Source organism: Nannobrachium achirus (genome assembly GCF_963921795.1).
Source record: "Nannobrachium achirus genome assembly, chromosome: 8".
Classification (NCBI taxonomy): domain Eukaryota; kingdom Metazoa; phylum Chordata; class Actinopteri; order Myctophiformes; family Myctophidae; genus Nannobrachium; species Nannobrachium achirus.
Window position 1 is genome coordinate 13,172,105 of NC_137817.1, and position 13,953 is coordinate 13,186,057.

The 13,953-nt window shown below is 45.0% G+C and overlaps 1 protein-coding gene across 5 annotated transcripts in view; it reads right to left on the reverse strand.

The window, feature by feature from the left end:
- Positions 1–1,726: 1,726 nt before the first annotated feature.
- nova2 (NOVA alternative splicing regulator 2) overlaps positions 1,727–13,953 on the reverse strand; it is a gene marked incomplete at both ends in the record, with an annotated part of 96,738 nt that continues 84,511 nt past the window's right edge. For 2 of the 5 annotated variants that reach the window (XM_080731217.1, XM_080731216.1), the window contains one exon: positions 1,727–2,749. In XM_080731217.1, coding sequence (XP_080587343.1) covers positions 1,727–2,749 — 1,023 coding nt within the window. Of the gene's footprint in view, positions 2,876–13,953 lie in introns of all 5 variants that reach the window. The other 3 variants (XM_080731215.1, XM_080731214.1, XM_080731213.1) reach the window with 2 other exon arrangements.

Genomic DNA, 13,953 nt, shown 5'->3' on the forward strand with positions numbered 1-13,953 from the left:
AAACGCATTTGTAGTCCTAAACGGCCATGTTGAGGACCAACACAGGTGTTTCAATTTGTCTAATCAGAACACCTGTGTTGGTCCTCAACATGGCCGGCATATAGGACTACAAATGCAACACATGAATATTCGTTATAAAAACTATTTGCAGTCTACATTCTAGATATGGTCGATTACCTTTTCTAGCACCAAAAATGGCATCATAGTATTTCATTTCAGTGTGTGTGTGTGTTGTGTTCTTCCTGTTCTGATATTTGACTGGATTAAAAGGTTGATCCTTCATCGTAACGATCTCAGTGCCCTGGGGCGCGGCTTTCTTCCTGGACTTAAATAAGACATATATTACACTATGTAACATTACTATTAATCTTCAATCCACTTAAATAAAATAAAAAAAAGAAAAAGATTCAAATAAAAAAAAATAGTTTCATTTACATTCATGTCAACCTGAATTCACAGATTAAAAAAAAAATAACTTTTTATGGGTGAAGTCGTATTAATAAATAATGACGAAGATTACTACCATAATAACCATGACAACAACATTAATTTGTATAACCGTCATAGCGGACTGCAAAAAATCCTTCGCCGATAAAAATGCCACAGATTTATGTGCGCTCTTGCAGTGTAGCAGTGTACAGATATCGCTCTCTTGGTTCTAGAATTCGGACTATACGTGAGGTCATCAACGTGCGCCCTCTGCATTCTGTCTCAAGTCTAGAGAGCGGGGGGGGATTGGGGGGAGTGTTATACAGAACGCGCTGTTAACGACCGACCCCCCCCCCCCCCACCCCGCACAGCACTGCACTGTCTGGGATACTTTACATATACAGGGGAATACAGGGGTGAGGGAGTGAAGAAACTCCCCGGGCCGCCTCTGTTCCGTTCCCCCCTCTCCCCATCCTGGGCTGGATGGGTGGTGGGGGGGCGCCGGGATGGAGAAGAAGGGGCTGTCGGGGAAAACTTGGGGAGATGTTTTTTCACTCTCGCACCCAAAGTTTCGTTTTCTAATTTACAGTCTTATTCATTATCAAACCCTTATAATAAGGGGGTGGGGGTTGGGGTTGTGAAGGGGCAGGGCAAGGGGTATTGGGACTAGGAACTGGGGCAAATCAAGAACTAGAGGACCAAAAAGAATCGAACAAAAAAATAAAAATAAAACATTGGTGGGCCACAGGGGATCCGGGGGAGGAGGGAGGTGGGGGTCGGGGCGGTTAACCCTGTAACCTCCAACCCCCGCTACCCCTCCCCCGCCTTCCCCCCTCACTGCAGCCTCTCTCAGGCTCTTCTGCCTGTCGTGACATGGCATTCAGCTCTGTCCATACAATACACTAACAGACAGCTTAATTTACGAAACAAAAAGCCCAAAATTAAAACAAAAAAACAATTAAAACAAAACAATTAAAAAAATCCCGAAAGATCAAGACATTTAAGTAATAAAACCTTATTTACATTTTACACGTTTAGTTTTCTTGGTTTTTCAGCGCTCCTCTCCCTCCTCGTCGTCTTAGCACATTTTTGCTTCGCGTCAAAAAAGGATTTTTTTTTTTACTTTTTCGTAATAGAGAATACTGAAAACACGCAGAAGAAAACGCGTGGACGATTCCTTCCAACATTCTTAGCTCTCCTCTCCTTTCCCGTTCTCTTTTTTTTTGTATTCCTCCCCCGAGCCCCCACTCTTTTCTCTCTCTTTTTTTCCTCCTCCTTTTCCCATTGGCTGTCAGGTTTACCCCACCTTCTGTGGATTGGTGGCACGTACCCCCTGCTCATAGGTGATTCGCTGGCTGATCAGGTACTGCGCAGCCTGCGTGGCGGCCTGGGAACCCGTGATGGTCACCTTCCTGTTTCTGGTTCCAGGGATGAACTCGCCCTTCTTCGAGATCTGGATCCTGGCGCCGGTAAGCTCCTGGTACTCCACTAGCGTCTTTCCGCCCTTCCCCAAGATGGCTCCCACCAGGTTCTCTGGCACGGCGATCTCGACCACTTCCTTGGCGCCTTCGTTCATCTTCTCCGTGGCGAGAAGGGACGAGGCGATCAGCGGCGACGCGGCGCTCATGTAGCCGTTGCTGGCCCCCGTGGCGTGAGCCAGTTGCCCCAGGGAGAAGCCCTGGAGTTGTGCCGCGTTGTGAGCCGCGCTGGCGGATGCGTCGGTGGCGTAGGACGCTAGCAGGTTTGCGGCGGCAGCGGCCGCTGGGTTAGCATTAGCTGCTACCGCGGCTAGTACCCCAGAGGCAGCGGCAGGGTTCAGCCCCAGGCCCAGGGAGTTGGTGTTGTAGCCGTAACTGGCCAGGGTGTTGAGGGCAGACGTGATGGTCAGCAGGTCGTTGCCTGAGAAGCTGGACATGGTGGTGGGGAAAGCCCCGAAACCGGCCGTTTGGGCCTGGCCCAGCAAGGAGGATGCCTGGGCCGCGGCAGCGGCCGCCGCAGATGGCATTACCTCAGCCGAGTTGGCGTACGGGGAGCCTGTGGGGTTGGAGTTGGCGACGGGCCCCGAGATGTTGGAGTAGGAGATGTTCAGACAGGAGGAGCTCTGAGGATCTTCTTGGATCTTCTGCACGATGATCTCCACAGCTTTGCGGTTCTGCTCGGGCTCCCCGCTGATGGTGACCACGCGCTCCTGGAGGTTGATGCCCTCCGGCTTCTGGGACAGCTGGACCCACGCCCCCGACTGCTCCATGACCGCCTTGACCGTGGCACCGCCTTTTCCGATGATCAGCCCTGCCGTGCTGTTGGGGACGATCAGCTTAGCCTGCATATGGAGGGAGGAGTCAAGAGGTGGTTGGGAGGGGTCAAGAAGACAGGTCAAGTGGTCAGAGAGGTTCGGAGGAAGGAACAGAACAGAGTGAGTAGAGTAGGAAGGAAATGAGGGGAGAGAGGGGGGAAAGACAGAGAAATTGTATTATGACATGTCCCATTGTTAACGTTTCAGACATTTTTGCAGAGGGAGAATTCCTCAATATTCTATAAGAAATTAAACTTGTATTGTTTAAAAATCTATATTCACAAGTATTAGCAATATAACTTAAATTTTAGCTTTCCAACAGAGAAATTGTTTTTTGTCTGTTACCTCGATCTTAACCAGTCAAGTTAACAAATAGGGAAATGGGATTTGAATGATTTCAGTGTTTTTTCAAAGGTGTCTTAATGGATGACAAAGGTGAAAAAAATGAGAGTCAAATAACTTAAGAAGGACTCCTCCGATGTGGATGTGTGTTCCACATTCCTGAGACCTAGTCACTGTGTGTGTGTGTGTGTGTGTGTGTGTGTGTGTGTGTGTGTGTGTGTGTGTGTGTGTGTGTGTGTGTGTGTGTGTGTGTGTGTGTGTGTGTGTGTGTGTGTGTGTGTGTGTGTGTGTGTGTGTGTGTGTGTGCATGCATGCTTGTGTGTGTGCACGTGCACTTGTCAAAGAACGGCAGCATAATGTCATGCAGGGACTAAAGACGTTGAACACACAACATGAAATAATGGCCACAGGAAGGGAGAGACAGAGACAGAGTGTGGACTGCTTCAACACAGCACATACACAGCGGTATGCAGGACAGAGAGAGGAGGTTCAGTGAATTGCAGAGAGCTTGAAAGAAAGCGCAATTAAAGAAAAGAAAAAAGGATGGAAACAAATGTGAGAAATGGGAAGAAATGTGTGTGTGTGTGTGTGTGTGTGTGGTTGTGTGTGTGTGTGTGTGTGTGTGTGTGCGTGTGCGCGTGTGTGTGTGCGTGTATGAGAGAGTGAGAGAGAATTCTAAAGAGGCTCCTTGTGAAAGAAAAAAAAAGAAAAACTAAAAAACATTGACTCTCTAGGGTCAGCGTTGCCATAGCAACAGCTCCAGTATTCAAGGGGTAGTCGATGGGAGTGACGAGCTAACACACAAACGCACACAAAACGACACACATGCACATATTATAGAGAGAGCCACACAGACATCATTATCAGTATCCATACTGCTGTATACTGCTGTAGGCCAGGGGTCTTCAACAGGGGGTCCGGGACCCCTAGGGGGTCCTCAGAGTTACTATAGGTGGTCCTCAAAATCTTTGTCTCCTTTTTTATATTAACCACTTGAACCCTAGTGTACATATTAGGAGAAATTTGGCCAAAAATAGCAGATCTACAAGCTTGTAGATCGGCTATTTTCGGCAGTTCGGTGTAGATGGGAAAAAGAGCTGACTAAGTACAGAGTGAAAGGTCAAGTTTATTAAGTATTGACTGTTCAAGTATTGACTGTGTATCTGAAAAGTCAAATTGACATGAAGCTGATGATTGTGCTGTCAAACAATGAAACTATATGGAATCTGTGAAAAGGTTGTGTGGGGGTCCCTGCTTCATCTCTCTTTCGACTAAGGGGTCCTTGGCCTGAAAACGTTGAAGACCCCTGCTGTATACTGCTGTAGGCCATTCACACAGGTAAGGGGATGTAAGCCTTCACCCTGTCAAAACACACTGGAATGCCCGTATTAACACTGCTGTCTCCTTTGTTCTTTTGACGCAGTCAAGTTGTGACGCAGTGGTGATTTGTACACATGCACATGCATGTGTGTCAGTGTGTACAAATAAACAAATAAGTCACCTGGACAAGGCTGGAGAAAGTCATCCCTATATACTGACATTCTCAACGTTCGATTGTGGAAATCTGCAACTTGTGACTCATAAGTGCCCAAGTAGTTGAGAAAATATCTGGTGTTTGTTTGCTTTCCGGTTTAAATGACAGATGGCAGATATGTCTGCTTTTAATGAACGAGGACATTTGCATAAGATTTTTTACCTTCAGTAATGAGCCATGCTCATTACTGAAGTGTGTGTGTGCGTATGTGTGCGTGCGTGCGTGAGTGTGGGCGGTTGGGGGGGACAGACAGTTTTTGTGTGACTGCAAATTATGTTGAATATCTATATTTGTTTTCTGTACATGTTTGCTTCTGTATACATACTATATAGATATATATATATATCGTCATTGTCGGGCAGAAACCTTGTATCTCCAAGTTTCAAATTTGAATGTTTTTTCGTAAAGCAAAGCCCTGCTTCATCACACAAGACTGTCACACAGAACTAGTGGAAATAGGCAGATCTACAGTCAAGCACACAACGCCTCGCGGTGTGAGGCGTTGTGTGCTTGTAGATCGGCTGTTTTCACTAGTTTAGATCAATTTTAAAATTATAAATGCAAAACGAACGGTTTTGGACATACAAGGTCACCCGACAACGACGACATATATATCTGTCTGTGTGTATGTGGGCGCGTTCAAAGACCACTTGCAACATTGATGCCACTCCGTACATCGCCCCCACTCCCATACATAACGTTCGCTATCTACCGTCTTCTTATGTAAATGACAAATGTGCTCATATAGAGAGAGAACAAGAAAGATGGAGGGGTGGGTGGATAAGGAAGAGGTGCAAGGAAGTCAGGGCTAAAGAGACATAACATAAAATGCAAAATAAAGAACTTGACCCTGAGAGAAAGAAGCAGGGACTGAGGGAAAAAAAGGAGTGAGACAGAAAGAGAGATAGACGGAGAAGATCAATTCATCACGCAGAGAGAGATGGAGAGAGAGGCCGGGAGAGAAAGAAATAGCGGGATGAAGGAGGATCAACCTAGCATACAATAGAGGAACATGAAGGCCATGCCAATTACCACCCCCACGGCTCCGTCTCTCTCTCTCTCTCTCTCTCTCTCTCTCTCTCTCTCTCTCTCTCTCAGGGGCGTCACAGGGGGGGGGGGGGGGGAGTGGGACTGAGTTACTAGGGCCCAAGGTGGAGGGGGGCCTTAATTATTTTATACTTTAGCTATTGAAAGATAGCGGATCTACAAGCTCACAGGCAGCGTGGCACCGAGTGTCGCGCTGCTAGCTCGTAGATCTGCTATTTTTGAAAAGTCGTGAAAAATGTTGATAACCACTGGCATTTTCAAAAAAACCTTAGAAGGATTTGAGATATTCAAAGACGATTTTTTTTTCAAGATTTTTCACAAAATAGCAGATCTCCAAGCTCCAAGATCTCCACTGAGTGCCGCGCTGCGATCTTGTATATCTGCTATTTTTCAATAGTTAAAGCACAAAATAATGCGTACTTCCCAGTCTAAATGGGTTAAACCCCTCCCCCTATGAAGAACATTCATGGGGGGCCCGCAGTGAATCCTTGTACCCAGGGCCCAGAATTTAGTGCGACACCCCTGCTCCCTCTCTCCCTCTCTCTCTCTCTGCCCCTCTCTCTTTCTTTCATCCTCATTTCTTCATCTCCCTTCTGTTTGCGGTGGTTTTAAGCCTATCAAAACGGCGGCGGTGGCAGCGGCCCTGACTCCATGGCACATTGTCACAGACACAGCATTCCACAGCTCTCTCCGCGCCGCCGCGGCTCTCTCTACGCTATGCTAGTTGGACGAATTTACATAGAAATGGAAAAATTAGCGCGAACGCAAGGAGACGCCGATAACAAAACAAGAAAAAACACCACGCCGACTTCAAACCCCGCAGACTTTACTTATTCACTTTTCATCATTTCGCCTCAAATATTACAGAATTAGCTTCCTTCCCATCCCCCCCTAGAGTGCTTGTTTGTGTTGCTGGCGGCAATTCACCTCTCTGCGGGATTAACGGGCTGATATTTCACTGTTCTGTTTACTTTTGTTCCTTCATCGCTCTCTCTCTCTCTCTCTGAGAATGAGAGAAGAGTAGGTAATCTGTTGATGTAGGTACAGTAGTTGTTCTTTTATTTATTGGCCCCCCCAGACAAGTGTTGAGGCTGGAGCCAAAGGCAGTTTGTTTTGTCTGGCTTTGACAGTGTTTTACTGTGAGGTAATGCTTATTTGTTATGGTTTTGGTCTTTTTTTGTATGAACACCTTATGAGTCCTTATCATTGCCCATTGCTCAAAAGAAACATCAAATTGATTTCGAGATACTGAAATGTTAGGCATTATTTATGTTCTTGAATCATGAATTAAAAAAAATAAAAACAACTATTGGAACCCAAAACCCAAAATACGGGTACATTTAAATTCTTTTTTTCTTTTTTTTTTCTTTTTTCTTTACTAAACATAGTAAATATGTCATAAGCTCATATATAAATTAGGTGAAATGAATGGGACTCTCCATTATTTCAACAGGGGGGCTACAGCATATGGCCCCTTATGGGTCATGCCCATTTACAGTAGACATGATTCTAAAAACGCCTTTTCTGAAAAACCTCTGATATTAATTCAAATATTAAAACATTTAAAAATCTTATATGTACAGTATATAGCAGCAGCTAATGTTACACAAAGGAGTTCCTGGATTGAAAGGCATAACAACGTATAGGTGGTCCAGGTGGGTTAAATGTGTCACGATTACAAAAAAAGAAAACATTTAAGTTTCGACTACACTTGCAAATCCCCCGGCTAAAGCCCCAATTATTGTCACCACACACGTAGTCTGCAAAACATATTCAACGAAAAATGATTTTTGTTTGGCAAACTTTCCATTCAAATGTTATGGGTGTGCAAAAGACTGACATATTTTATTTTATTTTTTTATTTTTTCTTCTCCAAACCGTCTGGAGACAAACAACAGATAAATGAGGAGGAGGAGGAGGAGGAGGGATGAAGAATAAAAGAAGCAGGAGGGAGGGAGGAATAGACCGTTTTTTATCCAAGGACACTTTCATCTTCTGATTTGTGAACACACACACACACGCACAAACACACACACACACACGCATGCACGCACGCACGCACGCACACGCACACACACACACACACACGCAGCATAACGATGAAGCGCTGCTGGTGGGTGATGTTGCTTTGTGATCCCTCCTGGTACTAATGACACATCCAACTGACTGCCATGACGCTAATGAGCATCGCTGTCTCACATCTCACTGTCCTCCCAACCTTCCATTGATTTGACTTATTTCTGTCTGTCTGTCTGTCTGTCTGTCTGTCTGTCTGTCTGTCTGTGTGCCTGTCTGTCTGTGTGCCTGTCTGTATGTCTGTCTGTCTGTCTGTCTGTCTGTCTGTAGAGTGCTTTTAGTACTTTGCTTAATCGTCCTTGTCGGGTGGAAACCCAGGGGCGTCAATTGGGTATGGCAGGGGTACGCAGCTGCCATACCCTGGGAAGATAAAAGTTAGTTCTAAATATGAATCCATGAATGTCTCTTTGTCTATCTGTGCGGGTTATTATGTTGGTAAATTACAGTAAAATAACAACAAATGCAAAATTTAACAAAATGGTCAATTTAACAAGGTATTATAATTATATTATAGGTATATATATAATTATATATAATATGTATTTCTTCTTAAAATAAATATATCATGCCTGTTGCTAAGGTAAGGCAACATGACTGGTGTCGCGCACGTGCAAGACACCAGTCATGTTGCCTTACCTTAGCTTTTTCTGAACTGACGCCGCTGTGGAAACCCTGTATGTCCAAAACCGTTCGTTTTAGTATTTGTCATTTTTAAAATGATTTAAACCAGTGAAAATAGCTTGTAGATCTGCTATTTTCACTGGTTTTCTGCAACAGTCTTATATGATGAGGCAGGGCTTTAGTTTCCAAAAAAAGAAACGTGTTCATTTGAAACTTGGAGATACGAGGTTTCTGCTGGACAGTGACGTTATGTACCTCCATTACATGCACAAGGATAACTGTAGGTATAAAGGTGTACATGCACAAACATGTACTGTACTACTCTCTCTCTCGCCCACACACGCACGCACGCACGTGCACTGTGCCGGGTGTTTCTGTATTAAACCCTCATCTTAATCCTGAGTCTATTCAGCTGATGCTGTTGATTTGGACCCTAATGTCCACCGCTGCCAGGCAGCCTTTCTACCCACAATGCTCTGCTCGCGTCAGCCTTTCTGCAGGGAGAAGCCGATTACAGTGTGTAGGCATGCAGCCATTATTCTAGTGCTGGCCTCTTTCAGCTTTCTTTTTTATTGTATTTAAATTTAATTTTTTTAATTTGTGTGTGTGTGTGTGTGTGTGTGTGTGTGTGTGTGTGTGTGTGTGTGTGTGTGTGTGTGTGTGTGTGTGTGTGTGTGTGTGTGTGTGTGTGTGTGTGTGTGTGTGTGTGTGTGTGTGTGTGTGTGTGTGTGTGTGTGTGTGTGTGTGTGCGTGCGCGCGTGCGTGTGCGTGCGTGTGTGTGCGTGTGCGCGTGCGCGTGCATGTGTATGTGTATGCGTTTCCTTTTGTTGTTGTTTTCTAAATGTGGGAGAGAACTTGATGCACATTTTGTTTGATTGCTTTCCTTTATTTGATTGTTAAAGTGCTTTAGTAAACTTTTTACAAAGTAGTTTAGTCAGCAACACTCACATCAAAGTAGATTTTACCATTTATTGCATAAATGGAATAGAGTTAACCTTGGCGTTAAAGGGCTCAGCGTTCGCCGCTGAGCGTTCGCCGCTGAGGCTCACAACGCCTCGCAGCCTATTTTTGGCTAAAGCTCTCAGAATCTGGTTAAGAATCTGGCTAAAAAGGAGATTTTCTTTTTTTTTTCTTTCTATCACACAAAGATTTGGAGGACCCCCTGTAGTAACTCTGAGGACCCCCTGTTGAAGACCCCTGAGTTAAGGAGAATGGTGAAAAGCTGTACATGTACAGTGTTCAGTACACATGTACACAGCATGACACTTGGACCTACTGTAGAGGAGACAGGTAGTGATGCCTGAGGCAGGGCGGTGAGTGTGTTGTCCCTGGAGGGCAGTTAAACACTAGGCATGGTGCTGCTGTCTTTGAGCAGAAATACAGCATTTTATAGGGAGAGAGATGCAGTATAGAGATAAACAAGACATTTCACTTGGTTTCATCACCCAAAACTGTCAGTCACGATTGTGTACGCACGCACGCACGCGTGTGTGTGTGTGTGTGTGTGTGTGTGTGTGTGTGTGTGTGTGTGTGTGTGTGTGTGTGTGTGTGTGTGTGTGTGTGTGTGTGTGTGTGTGTGTGTGTGTGTGTGTGTGTGTGTGTGTGTGTGTGTGTGTGTGTGTGTGTGTGCGTGCGCGTGTGTATGTTAGTTTGTACAGAAGCTGCACTGATATAGCAAGTAGTGATGGTAATGTGGAGTCAATTAAGGATATGGCAATGTGGAAAACACTATTTAACAAACGTAATAAAAAGCATATGCACACGCACTCTCTCTCTCTCTCTCTCTCTCTCTCTCTCTCTCTCTCTCTCTCTCATCTCTCTCTCTCTCTCTCTCTCACAGGCACTTATCAGAGAAACGCAGCGGGTAAGTTTGCAGTGCTGTGCAACAGAGATACTGTAGCAGCGTTGTAGTTTGACACAGTTTGTATTGGAACGCTCTCATCACTGATTCACCAGAGTGTTCATTGAACCCCCTCCTCCCCCAATTCCCTTTCTCTATCTGTGTCTCTGTAGTTATCTGTCAGAATCACTTCATTCCATCTCTCCTCTGCCGTTCTTCCTCTCAGCTTGCAGTGTATCATGGGATAGGAGGGCGCTACAGGGAAGAGTCATCTTCCTGTTCAAGCTCGCCAGCGTTCCATCAAGGCCATAGGCCGGGCATCAGTAATATTGTCTTTGGACACCAGCACGGACACACACATGGATGCACGTGCACACACCCACACACGCACGCACACATGCACACAGATACGTGAATCTGGACAACTGTTTGTGGGTGTTGGGAGTCTGATCTTTGAAGTCTTAAGCAGGGGACTTTAGCTTAATCTGCCTTCTCCTAAGCTTACCTCTCTCTCTTCCTCCCTCTCTCTCTCTGTCACACATGCTTGCGCACGTGTGCACACACACACACGCACGCACGCGCACGCGCAAAATGGGATGTCGCTTTGCCCACACTGCCAGTATTTTCCTTTTTGACCTGCCACTGTTCTTTAAATGAATTATACATGATGTTTGCACGGCTTCCATGCTTTTATAACAGTATCTGCTTGTTGTGTTGCTGTTCAGTTGATGGATCACATTTCTGGGAAGCTTTCCAAGGGACAGCCTGTGCACGCACAGCTTTTTGTCAGAAGATAACATGGGCTTTGCTAAACTCACAACTTTTACTGTTCTTGTCATGAACAAAAAGAAAGATTACACGCACACTGCCAACTTGGACGGTAGCTACATGAATTGTAACGACGCAACGTTTCGGTAGCGTGGACCTTCCTCACGCACCTTCTTATCACTGACATAAATAGCAGATTTAATTTATGAAAAAAAATGGCTATAATATTGTTGTTATTGGGTGGAAACCTTGTATGTCCAAAACCGTTTTTCTATTCATCATTTTAAAAATGATCTAAAATAGTGAAAATAGCCGATCTACATGCACACAACGCCACGCACCGCGTTGTGTGCGTCTATTTTCACTATTTTTGCACAACAGTGTATGATGAAGCAGGGCTTTACCTTACTAAAAATGTGCACATTTGAAACTTGGAGATACGAGGTTTCTGCCCGACAGTGATGATATGGCGATAAGAGGTTTCTATCGACAGTGACAATATTATATCATGTAATAAATACAATTCAACAACCTGCCAGTGGATTCTCTCACATGGTATTTGGACCAGTCTACTCTTTTGGGACGATGGCCCCGTATGACTTATGGTCAGCTCTTTAAAGGGGCGAGGCCTCACCGCCGCACAATGGTCTCATTAAAGGGATGACCGTTTGTCCGGGAGGAGAATTATTCCATCCTGATCATGCACCTCCCTTTCCATCTGGGAGTAGAAATGGAAACAAATGGACACGTATGCACGTCGCGCGCGCGCACACACACACACACACACACACACACACACACACACACACACACACACACACACACACACACACACACACACACACACACACACATGCTGGTATGTCTCTGAACTGGTATTGCGATGCACTGCATGAATAGAACAGTATTATCTCATGACTGAAATAGCAAGCCTATATGTTACAAACCCCAAATGTACAAGGCTATATATACACATATCGTCACTGTCCGGCAGAAACCTTGTATCTCCAAGTTTCAAATGTGTATGTTTCTTCGTAAAGTAAAGCCCTGCTTCACCATACAAGACTGTCGCACCGCGAGGCGTTGTGTGCTTGTAGATCTGCTATTTTCACTCGTTTAAATAATTTCTAAAATGATAAACGCAATGCTGTCTATTGTAGTCACACTGGTGCACTGCAGACACAGTGCATGTAGGGTGGCTGTGTGTGTGTGTGTCTCTATAACAAGAATTATACTGCACTACAGTGTCTGTCTCACTAGACTATATTCATTGTGACTTTCCACTGTGTATCTGGCATGCTGCTCTTCATCTACTGTACTGTGTCTCCTTCTCTCCCTGGCTGTGCTGCTGTTGTCTGCGAGGTGCAGCAGGATCACTGCTTGACCTGTGAGCCCCTCCATCTCCACCGTGCTGATGACACCAGAAATAGACTTGCCCTTGCCGGGCCAGGAGAGTGTGTGTGCGTGCGTGCGTGCGTGCGTGCATGTGTGTGTGTGTGTGTGTGTTCCACTAAGTAGCCTCTGTGTATGTGTTTGTGCGTGCACAGTAAACATCCTCTGTGTTGCAACTCTTGAGAGTGTAAATATAGGACTCCAAAAGACCCTTATTCATGTCTGGACGTCAGGATGGGTAATGCCTGACACTGTGGTTCCCCTGACACATCACTGTGACATGACAGGTGACATCACAGTGATGTCAGATACTCAGAGCAGGGATCTCCATATATGCGCATAAAAGGGATTATGTTAGGGATCTCCATATATGGGCATAAAAGGGATTGTATCCAGAGACAGGGATCTCCATATATGGGCATAAAAGGGATTGTATGTACAGTACAGTATGATGACAGATGTCATAGACGTCATAGGACTTTCACATAACGAATAACTGAGTAAGCATGTTTTGGGTCTCACATCAATATATCCATATACAGTAAATGGATCTCCATATATGGGTACCTGGGGTCTCCATATATGGGTAACTGGTCCGATATACATCACTGGCCAGATGGCCAAGACATGGCCCTTTAGGGCGAGGTCGCTTGTTGCCCCTAGGCGTCTTATTGGTGTTCTACAGTATGTTGTCACTGTTGTTCGTTTCTCTCCTACACCCAGTATTTTAAACTACTGTGTGCATGCTCTGCTTGTTACTTCATGATATCAAAATACCCATCTGCATCAGCATCACAGACATATTTTTAAATCTTGTTCATACCAGCCCAGTGTGGGAACACAACACAATATGTCCACGGGTCCACACAGCGACATCCTCAGTGATAGTTTAACTGTGCAGAATAAAAATAATTTGAGCCTTATCTTCCCTAAGGCGGAGTTTCACACGTCCACGGCTGGTTTTCATTTGACATGGTTAGCAGGGGGAACAGTTAGAGCTGGGACACCAGCAAGATGACTGCCATTAACCACCTGGGACTCTAGCATTAGATGTCTACAATCACTGTCCAATAGCACTGATGCTCTCAAGTACCTCACAGGAGGGGAGAGAGAGAGACACGCACACATGCACAAACGCACGCACGCACTCACACACGCACGCACGCACACAGACAGACAGACAGACAGACAGACAGACAGAACCACAGCACATTAGTAGCAATGCAATTGCCACCTTTTTCCTGGTCATAACATTTTATTAGATGAGCCTTCATTAAGGGACTTCCTTAAGTGCATACTGTAAGCCATATTAGGAAAAAATGAGTCAAGTGATAAAAAATATACTAAAAAAAAATAAAACTAAAAAACAGATGAGGCCATTAACACCTTGGTATTAACTAGAATTTACTCTAGCGACTCCTGCTGGTTGGTCAGGGCATCTGTTTAGTGGGGAGATAGCATATAACCTATATTACACTCTCCCTGTGAAACTCTTAGCTGACACGCGATATATACACACTGTATATATAGGCCTACAGCATATACATTATATATACACTCTGTATACTACAGTATATAAATTATATATCGTCTCTGTCGGGTAAAAAAAAC